We start from the raw sequence: 25,414 nt of genomic DNA on the forward strand, positions 1-25,414 counted from the left end.
GAAGCTTAAATTTACATGAATACTCCTGTCATAGCAGAGATTCTTCAAGTTTTCTGAAATCATTACCCCACGCGGTGGGTGGGTGGGTGGGGGGGGGAGAAGTTGGGGCCACAATAGGGGATCAAAGTTATACACTGTACATGTAAATATATAAAGAAAATCTTCTCAAGAACCACTGGGCCAGAGGAGTGGAGATTTACCTTGGAACAAATCATTCTTGGGGTAAGGGGATTCAGGTTTGTTCAAATGAAGGACCATGCTTCCTTCAAAGGGGAGATAATCACACAAATAGGGTGGGTCATTTAAAAATCTCAAGACCCACTGGGCCAGCAAAACTTAAATTTAAATGAAAGTTTCCTGACATAGCAGAGATAGAAGTTTGTTACAATCATGAACCTTGGTGGTTAGGGTGGGGCCACATTAGGGGATCAAAGTTTTACATACGAATATATAGGGAAGATCTTTAAAAATCTTCTCAAGAACCACCAGGCCATAAGAGTGGAGACTCACGTGAAAGCTTCGTGATATAAAGTGGATTCAAATTTGTTCAGATCATGGCCCCCGAGGGTGAGGTGCATACATGTCCAAGATCTAATACCATTTCGATATCGACAATATCAAATTGATATCGAGTCGAAATCATCAAACCTGCTTACAATGTCCGGGTAGTGCTGAGGTAGCGCTCTCGCTTCTCACCGCTGCGACCCAAGTTCGATCCCCGTGATCGGCAGTGGTTGTATGTGAGAGGGTATTGCGGTCGCCCGCTTGGACACGTGGGTTTCCTTCGGGTACTCCGGTTTCCTTCCACATAAATGACCCCCTAGCGCAAACATCCATGCATCAAAGGACCCCATTGGAAATAAGCTTTCGAGTCGAGCTTTCATGGGTTATCCTTGGTATTTATATACGTATGTATGTTTGTATGTATATATATATATATACCGAATAAACATTTATTTATTTATTTATCGACATTCACACAACGATAGCGTATTAATATCGACAATTTTTATTTTAAAGAATTACTTTGAATTAAGTCTTAGTATACACGGCATAATATCTGCCTACGATGTCGATATCGAATTGATAGTCTAAGTCTACACAGCATAATGTAAACACTACATTAAGCAAAACTATCGTGACTCAATATCGACAGGAAGAGAAATCAAACTTATTTCAGTCCTCATACAACCGTTACAAAAACAATCATGATTCAATATCAACAGAGAGGGAAATCATTTCTATTTCAGATATCTCAAAAGCATTCGACTCAAACAGTGAAATGACCTTTACATCCCTTCAAAGTACGGTTTTCTCCGCGGTTTGAAATACATAATTTCAATCTCTGAATCCATTTCTAAAATGTATCACGGTACGCTGATTTAGGTAGACCTCTGAGGCACTGACTGATGGCTGAGCCAAGGGCTTGTCAGGACTTGTAACGACGATCAGATAAGAACTTTTAAAGTTTTGGAAAAGGAAAAAGTCAAATGGGGCTAGATCTGGAGAGTGTGGTGGGTGTGGTAAGATGGTAACCTTCTCCGACTTTAAAAATTGCTTTACACGCTCAGATGTATGTGATGGAGCATTATCATGAAGTAGACGAACATGCCTAAACCCTGACACAGGGCATCGTTTATGATCATATTTCTCGATACCGAGCGTTTGGCGATGGTACTGTCACTACCTGTTTTAACGACTTAGGTCTGTCACGGCGGAGATTTGACCCCGACCTTCCTTCAGAGAAACAAATGTCCCGTATTGAGTTTGAGGTCACAAGGTTGAGGATTTGTTCATTATCTAAAACCCCTTTATCGACAGATATCAAACTTGGTACATTGGTTCTACCTAAAGAATAGATGGTTCCTATAGAGTATCAGTGCTCTCAAATGATATAAGCAGAAACTAACAGAAAACATTATCACTAACTTGGGGATATACATGTATGAAATAACATGTATGACTATATGTAAAACAAGAAATTTTTGTATTTAACATACATGTATGACGACCCTTGACCATGTGAATTCAGTAGGGGTCATCTCCTTAGGATGTACCATGTTTGATGTCTGCCAATCAAAAGGGATCTCAAGAGATTGAGTGCACAGTTTGACCCATGACCATGTGACCTCAAAATCAATAGAGGTCAGACTGCCCCATTTAGACACCTCTTGCGACAGGCAAGGACTGAGTACTGTACCAGTGTACCAAGTTTGATGTTTGTTAAGGAAAGAGTTGTCAAGATATTTACAGACCCTGAAGCGTGCTACTACACCTACAAATCGTTTCGTTCCATGGAAACCGTTCACCGTTCTTTGCAAGAATCGTTTTTTACCTTTCCGTGCAAGTGGTGTAGCAGTACACTTCAGGGTCTGTATCTTAAATTCCGTGCAAAACGTTTCGTGCAAGAATCGTTAAGTACCTGATCAAGCCCACGGGTGCTTCTAATCGATTTTCTCCATCGTGAGGGAGCGTGTGTGGACTCAAAACCGTGGTTTGCGACAATGGATCAAGTCACGCCCATAGAAACGTGCAGACCGTTCAAACCACGCCCTTAGGAACTTACAGACCATGCAAAACGTGCAAGTCATTTCGGTTTGGGAGCTAAGACATGTGGACGTTGTTGGGAATTCGAGCAATTTTTTCAAAATTTCTCTAAGAGGGACTTTCAACAGTGAGAATTTGCAAGTGCATGTAATCGAGAAAAAGTTATTTTAAAACCACTAGGTATAACAAAATCCGATACATTTGTAGCCCTCGAAGTAATTTGAACACCCTCGGTAGTCTCCAGCAAGTACAGAGACATGATATACATGTATCTCTGCCTTCGATATAATTTTTTTTTTTTTGGTATGTAGGAATAATTTGTTTTGTTACACTTGTTTGATCAAGTTTCGTCTTTTAAAATAAAGAAATATTTATCAAAATAAAATTGTTTATCGGAACTGTCTGCATAATGCAATGACCGACCTGTGTATAACTTGTATATTCTACGCCATCTTCGCTGCTCCAAGGTGTTTCTTCAGAGGAACACCGCGGAGCGATACCCTTGATTAGCGAAGATGAGGAATATAAAACAGGTCAGCTAAAAAGGAGCACAATTCGTACCCAAAGGGATTCCAACAGACCGTTGTCAATGAGGAACTCCAGCATATTTTTTATTTCAACTCCAGAGTACTTATGCGAGGAATCAGAGTGGTGTTTAACAAAGTAATTTTTTGGATGACTGATCACTAGATATGAATATTTCCGTTTTACAATTTTGTTGAAGAAGCAACTATCTATGATCTAGTCTTTATTTTATCGTATGTAATGGTCATGTAAAGTGTTGAAAAGTCGTAAATTTACTAAAAGTTCTTTAGATATTTTGGAATCCACATTTGATTTACACCACTTTTGGCATATGTTGTGGCACAGTATGTTTGAAGTTTCTCATTCACGGCTGAATATTTTTGTAAGGAGCAAAGATAGGGGCTTGTTAGAACATTTACTTGATCCAGCAACGTATCATTCTTTGTAAGTTTTTTTTTGTAAAGTGTAGGAATCCAGTATAGGTACGGTAACTCATATTCATCCATCCTTTTGACTGTACAGGATATCGAACATGTCGAATGTGTCATAGTATTTTAAAGTTACGAGCCGGACACGAAACGGCATAGATGGACGGACACGATCGCCATACCATAATACGTCCCGTCTAAAGACGAGCTACATGTATAAAAACCCAAAATTCATTTGTAATTGATTAACTTTAATTAACTAATTGCTCTTAATTTCAACCCTTTTTAATTAGGGGGTAGAAAATATGTTCCTTGAAACTGGATTTAAAACGTCATATATAAAAATAAACGTTATTGATATAAATAACCATTTAGTTTGTCAAATAACATTGAGTTAAAAAATGGTCTTCATTTTTTACACTTTAACCTTTTTTGATCTGTAAACATCTACATGTATCTGTCGATCCCACTCTCCGTGAAATAACAAAAGTGTTGGAATTAATTTGCTAAATGACAATTTATAATACCTGTAAAACGGAATTTGTGTTTCGGGGGGGGGGGGGGGGGGGGGGGGGGTAATGGGTATTTTCTGTTTTCCATCGATTCCTAAAGTGAAATACATTATTTTAACTCAAATTATAATTATCTCTCTTTGTTTTGTTAAAGAAATAAGCTTTTATGAATCTTTATTCACATAAAAATCATTTTAAAATGATTAACTTTTCAAAATTGACCACCAGAGTGTACATGTTACAAGTGGTGAAACAATACTATCGTTCGCAGTTCTTTAGACCTATGCTTAGCGATACTATCGTTCGCAGTTCTTTAGACCGATGCTTAGCGATACTATCGTTCGCAGTTCTTTAGACCTATGCTTAGCGATACTATCGTTCGCAGTTCTTTAGACCGATGCTTAGCGATACTATCGTTCGCAGTTCTTTAGACCGATGCTTAGCGATACTATCGTTCGCAGTTCTTTAGACCGATGCTTAGCGATACTATCGTTCGCAGTTCTTTAGACCGATGCTTAGCGATACTATCGTTCGCAGTTCTTTAGACCGATGCTTAGCGATACTATCGTTCGCAGTTCTTTAGACCGATGCTTAGCGATACTATCGTTCGCAGTTCTTTAGACCGATGCTTAGCGATACTATCGTTCGCAGTTCTTTAGACCGATGCGTAGCGATACTATCGTTCGCAGTTCTTTAGACCGATGCGTAGCGATACTATCGTTCGCAGTTCTTTAGACCGATGCTTAGCGATACTATCGTTCGCAGTTCTTTAGACCGATGCGTAGCGATACTATCGTTCGCAGTTCTTTAGACCTATGCTTAGCGATTAGGGCCGTATAACAGTAAGGCTTCATTATCGTCCCAACGCCTGCCTCCGTTTTTAAGGTCATATCCGAAACGTCCGCGATTCTCACTTCTAAATGCAAAGCGTTTGGCGAAGGAGCAATCACCACCTGTTAACATCTTAGATTTGACGCGTTAAAAAAAAAATATTTATTCGGTATAATACATACATACAAACATAAATACCAAGGATAACCCATGAAAGCTCGAAAGCTTATTTCCAATGGGGTCCTTTGATGCACGGATGTTTGCGCTAGGGGGTCATTTAAGTGGGAGGAAACCGGAGTACCCGGAGGAAACCCCATGTGCCCGAGCGGGTGACCGCCATACCCTCTCACATACAACCACTGGCGATCACGGGGCTCGAACTCATGACCTTCCGGTTACGGAGCGAACGCTCTACCACGAGATTAGACAGGAGTGTTTAGCTGTGTCTGCATGCAAATCCAAAACGATGAGTCAATTAATATTTTGATCTAAAGAAATATGCTATAGCAAATCAAGGCAGACTTGTATTATCTATTTGTTTGTACTCAACATAGGAGAATTGACACTCACAAAAACTGTGATTCAGCACTAGACAATCCCACATAGTGAAAAAATTGGCAAAAATTTCCAAAAGCAATTTCTCCTGTATTGACAAGCTCATCAGCAGAAACCTTATTCAATAACTTTCAATTTCCTCTCTGAAATCATTTGCCATTGTCAGTCTGTTCAGATCTTGAACATACATAAAGAGATTTTATAAATCATTTACATAAATGATTTTTAAGGTAGCTCATCACACTAAAATTTTATCTCATGGCTCGTTAAAACAACTCTTACAATTTCACCATCCAAAGAGCGATACAAGCTTTCAATGAGCTACCCTAATAACATGCATCCCCCCCCCCCTCCCTCAAGCGCAACAAAGGGTGGTCTTCAATACCTGTATATACTGCAGTAAAACACACTCACAGCAGAGTACTGGGGACAATTTTATTCAATATAAACATAATTCGTCATATCCAATAAGTTAATGTTATGTTTTACAACTACTGAGAATGAAAATAACTTCCCTTTAAGTGTAAATTCAGTGTAAACGTTCCTTGTAACGGTTGTCTTACTGTAGCAAGTTCATTTGCTTATGATTCACTGTATGCCATATATAATCATGCCAGGCCCTGTATATAACATTAGGTACATGTATATTGTATTTGTATTGCCCTAAATCCCCTCATGATAACAACATAGTTGTCCCCTCGAGCAAACATCATACTTATCCCCTTGAGTAAATAGCATAGTTATCCCCTCGAGCAAAGATGCATAATTATAACAACTGCAGAGTAGCATTGACATGGACAACTGAAGGTAGAAGGGAAAGAGGTCGGCCAAAGGAAACATGGAGAAGAACTGTGGAGAGAGAAAGAGAGCAGCTAGGGTTTACAAACTGGACTGAAACAGCAAGAGCTGTACAAGACAGGAAAAACTGGAAAATGTGTGTTAGAAGAAACTAAGTCAAGTATCCCCTCAAGTAAACAGTATAGTTATCCCCTGGAGTAAACAGCATAGTTATCTCCTTGTGTAAACAGCATAGTTATCTCCTTGTGTAAACAGCATAGTTATCCCCTCATCATCGTTGCAAACCACGGTTTTTGTTTTATTGTTTGTGAAATAGAATGAAACAATAACCCGTGATTTGCGACGATGTCCCCCTTGTGTAAAACACACAGTCCATGTACACTGTTGTAAATCAGAGTTACACTGTACCCCTGAATGATATAAACAACATCCATGTAATTATCCCCTCATAACAACCTACACTCCAGTCCTCCTTCACAGTAATAATGTAACAGTTCCCTCATGATATTCCCACTGATTTCCAAGTTTTGTAAAGGCTAGGTGAACGTCCTTGCTGAGATAGGTCTATTGTGTGAGGGAATGCTGTTTCACAAAGCCATTGTTATTATTTCACTGTATTTCTCAGAATCAAACTTTACAGTATACATTTGTTTGTGTTACATGTATATACACATAAACTTTAATCATACAATGTATCATGAATCATACATGTATAGTATTGTGAACAGTACAGAAAGCAATTAACATAATAAGAAAATCAAGGGTAAAATCTTACTGCATACCAGTACACGAAACACCTATAAAGGTGAATAAATAAAAATCACAATATGCATGATAAGGCTGGGTTGGCGTTAAACAGATTTTGTGACGGGGTGTGAACAGTCGCCCTCCGCTTCCTCCATCTTTTCCTGAATATTCGGCATCAGGAAGTGTCCTGTTCCCTGGTTACTATCCTGCCTCTGCCACAAATTCCTGGCGCGAATGTCTTCCAAATTATCGTATCCTCCAATCTGACTTTGACCTCTCATTTTGCGAGACTGAAGGTCGTGCAAGTACAAAGCACTAACACTCATGTCATGTGACATCAATTCCAAGGATCCTTCATCCACACTGGGCTTGGAACTACTCAGAGAATGAAATCCATATCCACTGTTCATCATACTAGTGGAGGCCTGCATGTTTGTAAATGGACCGCTAATGGATCGGTCTAGTGGACCCTCGGCTGCAGAGAGAGCCCCCCTCAGCCTGTGGTGGATGCCGGTCACACTTGGAGCCATGGAGACCTGAGTGGAATTTGGGTACAGACCACTTCGTACAGCAACACTGGATGCCATGCTTGTGTACTGTCAAAGAGAATGATCTCCAGATTCAATATTACATGTAATGACAAATACTCAGCACACTCTTTGTGGATGCTTTGTGAATGCTAAGCGGAAAGATAGCTACTGTACATTATTAGGTTGGTGAAGAATCGGGACTGTAAATGTAGTATCAGCAAAACTTATGTCACTCTTTACACAATATACCATAAGCAGAATTTATAACGAGCATTTAATTTTGGCATTATTAGCAATTTACAGTGTTGAAATCGCTAAAATTGAATATAATTGCTAATATTTATTTCCATATTTGAGGTACATGTAATAACAATATTTTTTGGAATTATAAAGTCGCTAAAATTGGCTATCACTAAATCTATTAGTTACCCATCCTTTAAGGAAAAGTCGCTATTTGTGCCTCGTTAAAATTACCATGTACACATGTTTAAATTAAAGACAAATATATTCTTTATATAATATTTAAAAGACAGATATATGTTTATCTAATATCATGTATCAAACTTTGGCATTTCCATCTTTTTAAATTAGGATGTGCTTGTGAAGTACATGTGCTATGCCCTACTGTGACAGTCAATTTCACTCTCCTTACATTGATATACTTCAAGCTCCTTCCAGTTCATTCATTGTACTGTTTCATGAAGTTCGTTATTTGATATGGATGAAAAGTGGAGGATATGTACAACAATATTTTTTGAAAATGATAACTTTCAAATTTACTTTATTTAGTCAAAATATGCAGTTTTAGTGGAAAGCAATTTGAAATTTTTTTAAAAAAACCTGCTGGACTCGAACATGTGATCTAAAGTTCAGCAGTCAATGTGCTAACCTACTGAGCTACTCAGCTAGGCAATGGTTTTTGAAATGAATAGACAGATATTTCTGATATTTATATTTTCGTCAATGTTTTAAAAGGAAGTCAGCCAATATGACAATGTAGAGTACCTCCTTATGGTAGCTCACTACACTAAAGCTTATACTCTTCATGACACTACGTCACAAGATTGCGATTTAAATGTTTTGTGAAATTATTTGTATCAATCAATTTGTTTGTCTATCGTCGTAGCTCAGTGGTTAAGCATGGGGCTGGTGAACCGCAGATCTCAGGTTCAAATCCGCCTGAGTCTTTTATTCATATATGTTTAACTATATTTTTGAAAATCATGTTTTTATCCAAATTTTCATATTTTCTGCCTTTTTGGCATATCACTTACTATACAGTGTATATCATCATAATTATCTTTTATGATTAAATATCACTTATTATATATCATCATATCTTTTATGACTAAATCAATTCGTACTGATTTGAGAAACTATTTCAGGGTGTAGCGAGCCACCTTAAGAGAACCTAAATGACACAATCTAACTTTCATCCCGTGGATTTTGTGTCATCTCCTGGACTCGTTCAATTGTTGTCGCACAGTTTGAATTGTAGTATGACAAGCTTACAGCAGCTTCTCTTCTTGACATTTGAGGGAATAGCGAAAATGTCAACTGAAACTGACAGTGTTTGTACAGGAGACTTGTATAATATATTACATGTAATTTGACTACAGTGTATATACAGTCAAACCTCGTTATCTCAAACTCCATGGGACTGAGAGAAAAACTTCGAGATATCCGAGATATTGAGGGTAAAATACTTAAAGATTTAAGTGGTTGGGACTTCCGAATCACTTTGATATATCTATGGTATTCGAGCTATCGGTGTTTGAAGTGATTTAAGTGGTTGGGACTTCCGAATCACTTCGACATATCCATGGTATTCGAGCTATCGGTGTTCGAGATACCGAGGTTTAACTGTATGCAATTGTTTACCGTAATTGCTCATAAACAATAGAATAAGTAGCTAATGAGGATTAATTGTTATATTAAGCTGCTGCAAGCTGAGAGTTACTGGACGGGTTACTATGTAAGTCAGCAGAGTATAAAAAGCATGAGATGGGAAGTGATTTTCATTTCTAGCTCTCTTTCTGTTACACTGTACCTGGTTATCGTGGGCTGTTACGCTTTCCTACAACAATATCACTCAATCCATTATATGTCAATGATATCACTCATCACATTAGATGTCAACAATATCACTAATCACATTAGATGTCAACAATATCACTCATCACATTAGATCTCCATTGTGAAACAAAGCTCAACTGAATCATCGTTATCCATTAATTTGATAAGCATACCACACTTAGGGTGGAAAAGGAGGTGCTTGTTTTTTTTCTTTAAAAAAAGTCTACACTACACAACTTGGAATTGCCCCATTGGAGTCCTATTCTGACCCTAAGGGTTGGAACATGCTTACATTTAAATGTCAATGAGTATGCTTGCATTTTATTTACATAAGGTGTAGTCTTAAGGATCTGATTTGCTCAAAAGAAAATTCTGTATAGAAATTCTGACATTCCCAATATGTAAACTTTTAACCCCTATTTTGACCCTATCGTTACCCTCTGGCCAACGATGCTAGTTGACACACTGTCCTACATGAGGATGCTTGAATATGGATTTCAAGATTTTGAATTTTTTTTTTACATATACATGCATATTCCTATGCGAAACTTTCAACTTATTGTTGCACCACCGCGATCTCTGGGGGTTAGGGTATGAACAAACTTATTGTTGCCCCACTGCGATCTCTGGGGGTTAGGGTATTAACAAACTTATTGTTGCCCCACCGCGATCTCTGGGGGTTAGGGTACGAACAAAGTTATTGTTGCCCCACCGCGATCTCTGGGGGTTAGGGTGTGAACAAAGTTAAATGTTCATTATGCAAGGAAGCTTCTGTGTGTCAATTTTGGCTTTTGAGGTCCAGTGTTTCTTGAGGAAACAAAATACTGTAAGAGTGTTTATTTACGCTGGGGGTTAAACACGCATTTTTCCACATCCAACATTACACGTGGGAGGAAAATATGTGGTAACTGAATATAAATTGAATATACATGTATATCATATCAAATATTTATAACTATACGCGTGGGGGGAAATTTACACTAATTACGTGGTAACGTATTAAATATGTAAAATGTCCCCCACACGTAAATAACCAGTTTTACAGTATATCTTTGGGCAAAATCTTTATCCTACACAAAATTCACCAGTGTATTGTACCAAGTATTCAAGTTTGTTTATAACCACATTAAAACAGAACAGAGCCATTCCGAGATACATACAAGGAACTCCATGAAATATAACTAGAAATTACATGAAATGTACAATTTATCATGACAAAGGCTATATGACACAATGATCTCGTGCACTGCCTCCATGTTGAAATAGACAGATAAAATATGCTGTATAGATGGTGGACATGCATAAACTTTGATTTTAAAAAACTCCTAGAGTCTTAGGTTCAGGTAAAACTAAAACTGGCAAACAAATACAGTACATGTATATCAATTGATCTGCTGAGAATCTCTTACCCCCATGCCTCCTGCTCCACTTGGTTGTAGTCCAGACAGATACCCCGTGAGGGAGCCCTGAGATGAGCTCATCATGTTTTGGGTCACAGGATGGAATATACTGAGACTTGTTGGGTCTCTCTGGGCTGTTAAAGAAAGGAGAAAACTCCAGTTAGTATTGTTTACTGTTCTCATAAAATCACAAAGTCTTTGTAGAGGGTTATGTTTTCTTTATTTTCATAATATAGACAATCTCAGGAACTCCGATCTACCATGTGCTGGAGACTGAACTATTTGTGCTACCATTAAAAGCAGCAGTGCATTAGACTGATTGATTGTATATGGTTTAACATCCCTCTTGAGATTCTTTCACTCACGATTGCCAGTGAAGGGCTGCAAAATTTAGGCCTATGCTCGGCACTTACAGCCTTTGAGCAGGGAGGGATTTTTATTGTGCCACACCTGCTGTGACACAGGACCTTAGTTTTTGCTGTCTCATCGGAAGGACCACCCCATTTAGTAGCCTCTTACGACAAGCAGCGGTACTGAGGACCTATTTTAACCCGAATCCCCATGGTAATAGCTCACACTAGTCTTCAGCAAGGTGAGCTAAAAATGCAACACCTTATTACCGCCACCCCCACCCCCCCCCCCCACCCCCACCACAGCTGTAATACATATTTGTATTTACCTTGCTCTTTAACATCATTGATAAATAAACTGCAGTCTTGTGGAGGTTTCCATTCTGGGTTTGTTAACTGAAATAAAACAAATGTACATCCTACTGTTGATTGTACCATCTCGCTGAGAGTTGAACAAGATTAAAACCCACAGAAGAAATTAAAAGCTTTACATGAAAATGCATCAGTGACATCTCTATCTTGCCCTCCTGTGATGGGCAGTGCTCTGGTGTAAACACATTGGTTCCTGCTTGTGGTTCAGCTGACTCCTCCTGATACAAAATAAAGTTAACATACAGTTCAAGAACTCGAAGACCTGCTGCAGCTGTATCAGGCTCGAGATAACATGCAATTGCAGTCTGCAGGAATAGCAAGAATTTGACCATATTCAGTCTAAAATTGAAGTGAATTTGGCCTGCTAAACTTTGAAAAAGTTCTAGGGAACATGTGCTAATATAAATCAAATATTTTTTTCATATCAAATAATTATATCTTTCACAGGTGACAGTTTACAAGTACTCATCTTAAAGAACTTGAAAGGAATCAATGCCTACTTCATTACGGTGATTTCTTTACTGTAACAGTATTTCCAGAACCCAATACCCACTCCATCCTCTGGTTTGTTGCAACTTTAAGGACCTATTGCTTACCCCATAATCTGATTTGTTGTAACTTAAAGGACCCAATGCTTACCCCATAATCTGGTTTGTTGTAACTTAAAGAACCCAATGCTTACCCCATAATCTGATTTGTTGTAACTTAAAGAACCCACTGCTTACCCCATAATCTGGTTTGTTGTAACTTAAAGAACCCACTGCTTACCCCATAATCTGGTTTGTTTTAACTTAAAGAACCCACTGCTTACCCCATAATCTGATTTGTTTTAACATAAAGAACCCACTGCTTACCCCATAATCTGATTTGTTGTAACTTAAAGAACCCACTGCTTACCCCTATAACCTGGTTTCTTCTAACTTAGATAACCTGATGTGCACCCCTTTCTCTGGTTCATTTTACCTTAGAGAACCCAATGCCTATCCCATTTCCCGGTTTGTTGCCACTTAAAGAACATGATTCCTACCCCCATCATCTTGTTTGTTGTAACTAATAGAGAATACAATGTCCATTCCATCATCTTGTTTGTTGTAGCTAATAGACAACACAATGTCCATTCCATCATCTTGTTTGTTGTAACTAATAGACAACACAATGTCCATTCCATCATCTTGTTTGTTGTAACTAATAGAGAATACATTGCCTACCACATTCTGTGGTTTGTTGTCCCTCTTGCGGACATCCATTTGTGCAAATGAACACACATCCCCTACTCCCACCACATCCACTGTAAAGTTCCGGAAGAAATCAACAATCTCCGTGGATTTGTGACGCAAGGAAAAACACAGCACAAAGGGAGTGACAAGAGGACTCAACAATTCCTCTAAGAGATAAACCTTCAACAAAATGAAAAATTTATTCATTATTTCAATAAGTGATGCTCATAGGTCACAAGATTCGCCTGACATTCAACTTACCTTCACTCAAAAACAAGCCTTCCATCACTCACAAACAATTCTTCCATCACTCACAGACAAGCCTTCCACCACTCACAGACAATTCTTCCATCACTCACAGACAATTCTTCCATCACTCACAGACAATTCTTCACTCACTCACAGACAAGCCTTCCATCACTCACAGACAATTCTTCCATCACTCACAGACAATTCTTCACTCACTCACAGACAAGCCTTCCATCACTCACAGACAATTCTTCCACCACTCAAAGACAAGCCTTCCATCACTCACAGACAATTCTTCCACCACTCACAGACAAGCCTTCCATCACTCACAGACAATTCTTCCATCACTCACAGACAAGCCTTCCATCACTCACAGACAATTCTTCCATCACTCAAAGACAAGCCTTCCATCACTCACAGACAAGCCTTCCATCACTCACAGACAATTATTCCATCACTCACAGATAAGCCTTCCATCACTCACAGACAATTCTTCCATCACTCACAGATAAGCCTACCATCACTCACAGACAATTCTTCCATCACTCACAGACAATACTTCCATCACTCACAGACAAGCCTTCCATCACTCACAAACAATTCTTCCATCACTCACAGACAAGCCTTCCATCACTCACAGACAATACTTCCATCACTCACAAACAATTCTTCCATCACTCACAGACAAGCCTTCCATCACTCACAGACAATACTTCCATCACTCACAGACAAGCCTTCCACCACTCACAGACAAGTCTTCCATCACTCACAGACAATTCTTCCATCACTCACAGACAAGCCTTCCATCACTCACAGACAATACTTCCATCACTCACAGACAATTCTTCACTCACAGATAAATCTTCAAGTCTAGAAAAATTACATAACACATTGTATAGAATTATCATATTTTAGGTATAACTGATTTTGTTGACTCAGCAATGTTTAGAACATAAATAAGTTAATGTACTCTATGTGTGAAAAAGAAATTAGTCTTTTCTTGTATAAGACAAAGATTCTATTGAGTCATGATCCTGATTGAAATTTGCCATTAGAAGAAAATCCTAATGTTTTTTAATTCTGAAAATCACAAAGTTTGGGAGGATAATTTGTAAACTTAAAGATTAGGAAATGCTGGCCTTACAAGACATTTTTTTTTTCATCTCAGACACCATTCATAGCTTCATTCTGGTCCTGTCAGCAATTTCCTGAACAAAGCTAAAAATATAGCTTGGCCAGATATTTTGTGTAAAACCTTCAATTCCATGCAATCATGGTTTTTAAGAAGTATCATACACCATTAAAATCATCATTGATATAAAAATTTAATGTATGATATGTGTGATAATTGTAGTGCAGGAAATTTTGACTTATTTAGCACAAAAATTGTAATTTTAGTGCAAAATCAATAATTAATAAAGTTCACAAGCACGGGCACATGATGCGATTGAAAAGAAGTGTTCCTTGTACAGAACAACTGTCTCATTATTACTGTATCATACTGCCAGAAAGGATTACTACATTACATCTGCATTATTATGAAGAAGACAAAATCATAATATGAGTGTGTATTTTATGTCTGTCAGCCACAACAGATACATGTATTAAGGATTTTATGTAATTTAGAGTAACTAATTTCACAAAAATAAGGATTGATGGAGGTTATGTGTAAAGTGTACATTATTTGTGTAACAATACCGTTTAGTGGGTTTTTCCGAGGGTCTAAGGTTTGGCAATTTGCTGGCTCAAAGGTATGCTAATAATTTTTGCGGAATAAATTTTGGCTGACAGGGAAGAGTTATCTCTTTTGCAAATATTGAAGTCACAATTGGTTACGTATCTGGCGAATGAAATTTTGGCGGAAAGCTATCTTAACGCTAAACTAAGCCAAATTTATCACCCCATGGAAAAAACTCGCTATACCCTATATTATTGGAGCAACCATTTGGATTACTAATTAAAGCATTTATACGACATATCATTCTTGTAAATTCGTGGGTATGGTTTTTGTGCATTGAAAATTCATACCAGTTTTATTATTTCACTGAGGTTTTAAATTTGTGTGATAAGTAAACAATGGAGACCCTACAGAATATCTAGTGATTATAAATGCAGTACATGTTATAATCAAAAATAATTCAAAATGTATTTCAAAAGTACATGTTGACAATCTGATTTTTATTACAAACAATTAATATTAACTAGATACTATATTTTGTAAACTTACTACTTTGTACTGGAAAAATATTGAAAATTCATTGCGGACTTTGGAGGTGTGCGCGTTTCCCGACCAGTCTGGTGGCATGTAGTGGACGTGAGCCAGGATGTTTCTCATTAAGATCTCCGGACAGTACACTAAATGCTGGAAACAAGGAAATACACATTGTACTACAGACAAGCAAATACATCTTCATAGTTTAATCTCTGACAATGGCAGACCGACTAAACACTAAAGAACACTGACCAAGTTAATAGCTTTTGGCCAAAAACAATATGAATATGATTTCTACGGTATCTATAACATGCATGTACCTCATCTGGAATAAAAACTTTGCAGGCTGTCACAATCAATCCTGAAACAGAAAGGAGTACTTCTAAATGTCCAATTGGCATACAGAAAAGCTGAAAACATTTTTGGCATTTTAAATTTGTTTGGAAATGTTTTCAATATCCAGTAATGGATAAAAAGTAGCCTAATCTTCCCAAACCTTAAAGTTTACAATACACGAGTGACAATGTGTGGATATTTGTACAATACACGAGTGACTGTGTGGATATTTGATGTACATACCAGCCACTGTCATGGTAGTGAGCACGTGCTCCACAGCCAACACATCCTCGTCAATCACAGTCAACACAACAAGCACAGCCAGCACAGAGCCCGCGAAAAATGCCACATTCCTGTAAACACGATGTACATCACCGATAAAACATGATGCCAAACATAGATAAAACATTGTGTACATCATCGAGAAAACACAATTCCGGACATAGATAAAACATTGTGTACATCATCGAAAAAACACGATTCCAAACATACATGTAGATAAAACATTGTGTACATCATCGATAAAACACGATGCCGAACATAGATAAAACATTGTGTATATCATCGATAAAACATGATGCCAAACATAGATAAAACATTCTATACATCACTGATAACACACGATTCCAAACATAGATAAAACATTGTGTACATCACTGATAAAACATGATTCCAAACATAGATAAAACATTGTGTACATCATCGATAAAACATGATGCCAAACATAGATAAAACATTGTGTATATCATCGATAAAACATGATGCCAAACATAGATAAAACATTCTATACATCACTGATAATACACGATTCCGAACATAGATAAAACATTGCATACATCACCGATAAAACATGATGCCAAACATAGATAAAACATGTATATCATCGATAAAACATGCCTAACATAGATGTAGATAAAACATTGTGTACATCATCGATAAAACATGATGCCAAACATAGATAAAACATTGTGTACATCATCGATAAAACATGACGCTGATCATCCATAAACTATGATGCTCATCATCAATAAAAACGTGATGCATATCATCAATAAAAACATTGAGAAATTTTTTGTAGCATTATTACACATACTGCACTAAGACAATGTAAAGAATTCTGCAGTGACAGCTCTAAGCTTTAACTTTAACGTTCAAAATCAGTAACTACATAACACTTACTTTGCTACTAAAACTATCAGCTGAGAGGTAAAAATATCCATGTATTTATTTGCTAAACGGTAACCTCGATTCAACCTGAAAATAAGAGACCAAATTTTCATTTCATTTTCAGACATTTATAAGGTCATCATCATACAAGTTCACACACACAAAATAATGCATGTCATTAAGTAGTTTTATTTCTGTACGAATCTCACCTTGCATCAAATTCATGGTCTAACTCATTATAATGGCGAAGGTATAGTCTTGCATAATTTGACCTGTAAATTGCAAAAATGTTATCATAACACATTTTATCTAAGATTTAATTAACTGATTAGTTGAATTTATCAACTGAAATAGGATGGTTGAGATGTGAATTAAAAGTTATGCAATAATTCTCTAAGACTAAAAGAATCGTTAAAATGGATATTTCTAAAATTTTACAATCATCGACATGAACCTGCCTCTTGACCTCTCTTTAAACTTTCTGCAGTTAGAGATCCAAACAACAATATAAAACTCACCACCTTCTGGATCCTAACATGGAAGGTTCTCTTTTAAGTGTCTGGAATAACAAATGCATAATACGGTAACATTATACTCAAATTGACATCAAACAACCAAAATTTCACCAATTAATTTTCTTCCATGCAAATTATGTGTGTACAGTTTGGTGTTCTCTTACTAAATGCTCCTCTGATTTTTTTCTTTTAGAAATAAGACATATTCGTAAATCCTTTACTCCCCCCCCCCCCCCACACACCAATGTAAAGAATACATGGTGATGTTTCGAAAACCAATAGGGGTCACCCACTAAAAATAATCAAATTGCCTAAATAAATGTATGAAGTTAATTGACTATTCCGAAAAAGGCTCCTTCATTATCAGATGGAAAGCAATTACTGTATGCATGTTACATGCAGAAAACTCAGTGACCTTTAATTTGAAAATCAATAACAATCATACTAGTCATGACCAACCTGCTTAAGTTTTTTCTAGTTGTGAGTTGGACAACAAATACTATAATTATCACGCCTCAGACAAAATTGTTGAAATCTAATTGGTCAGATCTTGGTCACATGCTGCCGTGAAAAAAACCCATATTATGCGAGAAAAATCTGTATTGAGCGAGTAATTTATTGTCAGGTTTGACTTGCAGCTGTGACAAAAATTGGCGAAGCAATAAGTTGTATGATATAGACCCCCACATACACATTTAGAGGTCTTCGACATGATAAATTCATTACACAGTAAGTTAGTGACCTGATATGGAAAAATACATGGTGTGAAAAGTCAACCCAAACCCGATACGGGTTTTCTTTTCACACCATGTATTTTTCCGTATCAGGTCACTAACTAACTGTGTATCTAATAGTATGGAACTTCATAAACAGGTTGACTTAGGCACCTTTCATAATTTGTAGGTCATCATTATCAGCCAAGGGGTTTGCTACGACAACAATTGCTAGATGCATACAAAAATTTGCATGTACTTTGAACCTTTGAAATGACAGTCAATAGGTATCATCTACTAGCTGTGATAAGCTTCTCTATGAAGTTTGATGATCATCGAGCAAAAATATCTATATTGGTAGGACAAAAATTGCATATATGTGTCCATGAAAGTACTGTGACCTTTGACTTTTTGACCTGAAATTCAATAGGGGTCATCTACTAGCTGTGACCAATGTCCTATAAAGAAGCTTGATGACCATCCCATGGCAACAGGCTTTCTACTTAAAAATCTAACAACAATTTCTATATGCATACTTGAAAGCTCTGTGACCTTTTGACCGGATAATCAATAAGGGTCATTACTTAGTCATGACCAGCCTGTCTATAAAGAAATGCAAGAACTCACACCACCTCTATCGGTAGTGTGGTTGAAGAACAAGAATATGTTCATGCGCACATGTTCTCATCGTTTGCAACTCTCTAAGAACAGAGCACAAGAAAAACAGGAATGGCGATCTTGAACGCATTCTATTTGTCAAGACCAACTTGCTCATGAATTTGATCACTATATAAGGGATTTCAGTTATTGCTTGGACAATAACTGCACTATGCATACTAAAAACCCTTTGACCTTTTGACCTGAAAAAATAGGGGTCATCAATAGGGGTCATCTACAAATTAATCTGCCAATAAGTTTAATGAACACCGAATTTTAAATTAAGTCAGACATCAACTGCTGTATGCAAACTAGAAAATTTTAAGCTCTTTTGACCAGATGATTTTAAATAGCAGTGATCAACCTGGCTATTTAGTTTGGTGACCATTGGGCAAAAGGTTCTCTAGCAATCTGTCAGATATCATAAAATCGACTCACTGACCAATGCAAAAAATATGTCCCCTCTTCTTTACAGAAAAGCATAATAATTATATACAAGTAGTAGTCTAAGGTCAATAGCATTCTGTCTGTAAATGTGTTGTAAGAGATACACCATAAGACTATAGATATACAGCAATACCATCTGTGCATTGAATTTGTTTACAAATTAGAGTTAGTAGCCATTCTTTAATGCATGTCTTAAATTTTTGCCAAAAAATACAATAAAAATAAACATTTCACCGTGCCAATTAAAGTACAATGAATTCAAAAATGCATCATACTGAGAATATTTTTCCAAATACAGTGAAAACTGCTTAATCTGACACCTGTGCAATCCATTTCACTGGGCATTCCGACCTTAAATTTCACTCTCAATTTCATATTTTCACGTTTTTACAGTTTATTCCAACACTGTATTCTGACAAAAATGTGTCTCCCAGGGCATGTCGGATTAGACAGGTTTCACTGTACTGCTAGACTACACGAGTTCTGCTAAATGATTCTTACATCAGCATATCTGAAGAAAGAGTAGAGAATTTGCCACATCAGAATCAGAGGGCTGAAGGCAAAGTTAGCAATCCCAATCCACATGATTCTCTTAGATAGCCTGAAAATAAGTGAGTTGTAGGTTTAATAATTCTCCACACAGACCTTCATTGCTACATGTAGGCTCAGTTTGGTTGGTACTTGACAATGATAATAAAATTAATGTAGCGCCTTATATAAAACAAATTACTCTAAAGGCGCTTTACAAGAGTAAGAATAGGAATGCAACGATAAAATACAATTAAATGACAGTATGACACAAGACCTTCTATCTGTAAAATTATCAAAATAAAACACGACTATAATTAAGATTGATAGCTAAAAGGTTTTTCATTTATTTTATTTTTTTTTTTAATTCTATTTGATATTTATATATTTTTTGGTGTTTGATAATTAAAACAGTCACAGTTTATACATGTTAGAATCTAAAGCTAACTTGGATAAATCTGGATAGTGCTAACTGATGTCTATCAACACTTACTCTTCTGCTAGCTGTTTCCTTTTGTGATAAATTTTGTATTCATCTTTTAATTTCCAGTAATTTTCAAAGGGTGACCAAGGACCCCCTACAAATAATAAAATAAATAATTATACGGAAATTTCATAAAACATAATCTCAGGCATCATCAAAAGAATCTAGCAAATGAAGTTCTCCTCTTAACATCAGGGATCTGTCAAAAGAATTTGATTATTGATATCTGAACGATTATAAAATTAATGTCTCCAACATTTAAACAGATCTTTATGCAAAGTGCAATGCCTAATAATAGTAACAGTGACCTTCAACCTTTTCAATGATCTTCACAACCAATGATATACCAGGCAGATCTAATGGCAAGGCACCATTCAATAGTTTGATTGATTGTATATTGTTTAACGTCCCTCTCGAGAATATTTCACTCATATGGAGACGTCACTATTGCCAGTGAAGGGCTGCAAAATTTAGGCCTGTGCTCAGCATATATGGCCATTGAGCAGGGAGGGATCTTTATTGTGCCACACCTGCTGTGACATGGGGCCTTAGTTTCTGCGGTCTCATCCGAAGGACTACTTCATTAAATCACCTTTTCCGACAAGCAAGGGGTACTGAGGACCTATTTTAACCCGGATCCCCACGGGAATTCAATAGTTTGATAAAATCCAAATGACAAATGTAGCTTGTATACAAGGAGTTTTAGAATTTCAGTGACCCAGAGTTTTGGTGGACAGCCTCTACAATACATTTCAAACTGATGTGTACAAGAGAAATGTTTCATTTACTTACAGAAGAGTATAAAGTCCAGGTTGTACTTTAATCCAATGCTGTAGAATGCGCTGAAAATTAGTAAAAATAAGTATGAATATCACAGACTACAAAACAGTTCATATTTCAATTAAAATGGTGAGACACATGGGCCGTAATTCAAATCCGAGTCCCTTTCTTATTACAGAGATCACTTCCCAAGAGAACTACTGCCACGGGAATAAGCTAAATATGCATAGATCACAATAGAGTTCTAGATACAAACATATGATATGCTTTACTAGCCTATCATTATAGATACAAACAGATAATATGCTTTACTAGCCTATCATTATAGATACATACAGATAATATGCTTTACTACCCTATCATTATAGATACAAACAGATAATATGCTTTACTAGTTTATCATTATAGATACAAACAGATAATATACTTTACTAGCCTATCATTCATTTGTACTTTGAAAGCTTTTGATTCTTGTCAAAATCATCTTGAAACACAGAAGGCAAATACAGATTTAATCTAGCATATCAATTGGAAGTAATCAACCTACAAATGTATAATGATATATTCCAATCATTACTTTCCTGTAAGCCATATTTAAATGGTAGTAGACGGCAACTTTGCTAACTCTTGCCATCTTGGTCATTCAGAATCAGACTATATATCATTGTGATGGAAAGCATCATTAAACAGAACCCTGCTTTGTGGCATTATTTGATTATTTGCTGTGTTCAAGGTACATAACTCATACAAAAAGGTCAAGAAAGCCCAAACTATATGAATCGAGTTTATGTATAAATTTTCAAATCAATAACAGTGATAGCGCCAAAAAAGTAGATGAGTGAAAAGCAGGAATTGTTTTTTAGGGGTGGGTGTGTGTGTGTGTGTGTGACAGTTTTCAAATTGCCCATGTTAAACAAGTCAGTTGCTCAAAGGTACAAAAAAAAAATGCTGCATGTTTTAAATGACTGCAGATGTTGCTCCATGTGATAGATATACAGGTGGGTGGGGCAAAAACTTGTTGTCCAATGAAATGCCAGTCAGATGCTATTTTGACGTTTCTTTAAGTTCCTAAGTCTGAAGAAATGTCAAAATAAAATCTAACCTATGTGTAATCGAATCTACACATATGTGTTTCTCTTATTACCTATAAATGTTGAGTCATGTTTAATTGGATTCAAATCTACATTTTCAACTCACCACTCTCCTATAAATGGTATGTTATGTCGAAGTGGCATCAATGACTTTCTCTCCATAGCTATCATGTAGTTTTTGAATCGGAGTATTCGGTGGTAGATATCTACAGAAGAAGTTTGGAAAACCTAACATCAATTCAGTGTAAATTTATGTACTACATGTATAATATTTAAAAAAAAATTCAGATAATATACATGAACATGATTGTACAATTATAAATCACATGTTCCTCAAGACTATATTAGCGAGAACTTTCTCTTTTCTTGTCAGATCTCTCAGCGAGTTATCATTTACAAATACACATAATTCAAATATCACTGTGCACCGGTATACTATATAATTATTCAAAGCAATGCCGCTAATTTATACTAAATGTGAAAATAATTTCCCCGTGAATAAAAAGTGATTTACAGCGACAGTAAATATAATTCATATAGTACTCAGATTGTACTGATTGCATATTGACTGTCTATGAGTTAATTGCCAGTGTCATTATCACCAATAGATACATGTAAATGTCTATGAGTTAATTGCCAGTGTCAATTTATTGATATATATCTGTCTATGAGTTGATCCCTGGTATTAATATTACTATCACATATTCATGAAATGAGAATTTAGTGTGGTAAATGAATAATTATTCAATCATTGATATCATTCTTCCATGCAGAAAAGGAGATCACTTGTGCATGACTATTTGTAATCATTTTTAAAACAATCATGTAGAATTATGCACATGTACTTGGACTTAAATGCCACGAAGACAATGAATTTCCAGTTTCCATGGCAATGAATCATGTGACTAGAATTTACTTGTTTACATGGTCAAGAGACTCGCTTCACAGTGAAGACCAAGGCCATTGCACAGTTTGGGATAAGTTTCAACTTTTATCTGGATTTCATATGTAGCTCCTTATTCCAGAAATTCAGTAAAAAGGTCTATATATTTTAGAAAATCATCTAAACACTTCAAGTCCAGTTTGTTTATTATACTGTTTGGTTGGTCGTATGTTTGACATCCCACTCCAGAACTTTTCACTCCTATGGAGACGTCACCATTGCTGGTGAAGGGCTGCAAAATTTAGGCCTATGCTCGCCACTTACGACCTTTGAGCAGGGAGGGATCTTTATTGTGCCACACCTACTGTGACACGGGGCCTCAGTTTTTGCAGCCTCATCTGAAGGACCGCCCCATTTAGTCGCATCTTACAACAAGCAAGGGGTACTGAGGACCTATTCTAACCCGGATCCCCACGGGATTATCATACTGGTAAGTATACATGCATAATATCCATTAGATACACTGTGTACTGGGGCTTTGTTATAAATGTCATCATATGATGAACAGTATCAAAATCTATGAATATGTGAAAATGGAATCTACTATACACACATCAGATTTCTTTTGTCAAGCGAGACAAATAGTTTTCAACCGCTGAGATCTTACCGAGCTCAGTCAGCTCCTGTTTGTGGATACACATCTGTTGTTCCTTCTGGACCTCCAGCAGACATCGCTGAACTTCATGCCAGGTCATGTTTGTCAGGTCAGTCTACAACAACACAATCTAGTTAGAGCTTCAGAAAGGAATTCCAATCTGCCCTCTGTTATTTTGTCAAGGAATGACTGCACAAGCTTATATTATGTTACACATGAAAGCTATTAAATAAATTTTATCCTACTCATCGTACTAGCATGTGGTTGTATGCACATCAAAGTTTTGAAAGTATTATAGTGTTTTCCTAATAATTACTTTTTTGTACGTAATTTTCAAAATTATGATGATCTGAAATTTTCCTTCCCTGGTAGACAGTTAGGTTACATTGAGGAACTTTGGATTCAATCTTTTATACACAATTTCATTGTGAATACTTTCAGATGTATCTTTGTCCAAATTGTCCATGGATCTCAACATTTTTCAGTTTAGTCCGAGATTTGTAGAAATTATCATCTCCGATTGTTTCATCATGCAAACATATTGTTTCAATTCAGCAATTACTCTACCATGATAACAAATTAATAGTTCACCTGTCATTTGTCAAGATTTGACTTGAATCCACATAAATTATAGTATTTCATACAACTGTACTTTCAACTTCAAAAATCACTTAAGAAAATAGTACAATTTATTTTGTTTTAGGAATGTATATTAATCTTGTGTGTTAAAATTAATTCAGAGCAGAGTAGCAGGATCTCATGCCTTGACTCATGCTTGGTTCTCCTGTTTCTTGTTCAATAATATCATTTCATTGTAAGTCGTGAAATTTTGACAGTTTGCGGCAAACAAAACATGTCTTGATCAAGGCATCGTCGGAAACCCACGGTTGATTACGCTTCGTTCCTCTCTCCATCACCCATGGGTCCATTCATTTCTACTCGCTCGTTCTCATGAATAATTAATGAGGCAATCTGATTGGGCACTCATCATATACCCTGAGCAAATTTGTCCAATCAACAAGATGCTTTCAGCCCAATTTTGGTATACAATTCTTGTGATAGCAAAGTTAAGTTGATGCTACCTTTAAAAACAAAAGAGTTCCATTACTATAACGATTACTTTGATTGGACGATAATTTTTAAATATTTATTCATGAGAACGAGCAAGTAGGAATGAATGGACCCACGGGTGATAAAAATAGGAATGAAGCGTAATCAACCGTGGGTTTCTGACGATGTGATCAAGGTAAAATTGTATTTTCCGATTTGATCATTTTGAGAAACCTATCTTGTAATTTAAGATCTTTCAAAAACAATGACTTAATGCATTTACAGAAAACAATAATGATATAGATAGAGGACACAGCATGTACTAGTAAAATTAGAAATTACGCGTCTATAATTATATCAATCAACACAGCTGTTTTGGCAAAACCTCTCATAGATTTAAAATAAGAATTAAAAGTACAACTTAAGTCCATTGGTACTAGAGTCCAAGGGTTTTGTATATTCTCTGAAACATTCTACTTTCCCACTTGAACAGTGAGGAAATGATGAGAGAATAGTGAGATAATGCTGAACAAACACAGAGCGAACAATTAATGAGAGGAGGATGCCACTTAATGGTAAACAATGAGGATACGCAGACCATGAATGGAACCCCAATGCAAGTGTTAAGTGAATGGTGAGCAATCGATAAAAACACCATGAACACAAGATGAGTGATTTATTTAGAATGTTTCCGGTGTTTTCCTAGCATTGTACTTATTCTATAATCAGGTAAAAAAAACAAAAAAACAAAGGCCCATG

General features: G+C 36.6%; 1 protein-coding gene across 4 annotated transcripts in view; it reads right to left on the minus strand.

Moving 5' to 3' along the window:
• Window positions 1-5,819: 5,819 nt before the first annotated feature.
• LOC125666371 (autophagy-related protein 9A-like) overlaps window positions 5,820-25,414 on the minus strand; it is a 38,016-nt gene continuing 18,421 nt past the window's right edge. For 2 of the 4 annotated variants that reach the window (XM_056151927.1, XM_056151928.1), the window contains exons 6-22: window positions 23,618-23,720; window positions 22,174-22,273; window positions 20,989-21,038; window positions 20,206-20,290; window positions 19,686-19,785; window positions 17,371-17,411; window positions 17,062-17,124; window positions 16,865-16,939; window positions 15,929-16,038; window positions 15,670-15,710; window positions 15,365-15,499; window positions 12,880-13,068; window positions 11,791-11,889; window positions 11,629-11,695; window positions 10,959-11,083; window positions 9,524-9,550; window positions 5,820-7,539 (exon numbers count right to left, since the gene is read on the minus strand). In XM_056151927.1, the coding sequence (XP_056007902.1) occupies window positions 7,048-7,539; window positions 9,524-9,550; window positions 10,959-11,083; window positions 11,629-11,695; window positions 11,791-11,889; window positions 12,880-13,068; window positions 15,365-15,499; window positions 15,670-15,710; window positions 15,929-16,038; window positions 16,865-16,939; window positions 17,062-17,124; window positions 17,371-17,411; window positions 19,686-19,785; window positions 20,206-20,290; window positions 20,989-21,038; window positions 22,174-22,273; window positions 23,618-23,720 (1,902 nt within the window). In that variant the 3' untranslated portion in view covers window positions 5,820-7,047. The remainder of the gene's footprint in view (window positions 7,540-9,523; window positions 9,551-10,958; window positions 11,084-11,628; window positions 11,696-11,790; window positions 11,890-12,879; window positions 13,069-15,364; window positions 15,500-15,669; window positions 15,711-15,928; window positions 16,039-16,864; window positions 16,940-17,061; window positions 17,125-17,370; window positions 17,412-19,685; window positions 19,786-20,205; window positions 20,291-20,988; window positions 21,039-22,173; window positions 22,274-23,617; window positions 23,721-25,414) is intronic. The other 2 variants (XM_056151929.1, XM_056151930.1) reach the window with 1 other exon arrangement.

The sequence above is a fragment of the Ostrea edulis genome, chromosome 10 (genome assembly GCF_947568905.1).
Source record: "Ostrea edulis chromosome 10, xbOstEdul1.1, whole genome shotgun sequence".
Lineage (NCBI taxonomy): Eukaryota > Metazoa > Mollusca > Bivalvia > Ostreida > Ostreidae > Ostrea > Ostrea edulis.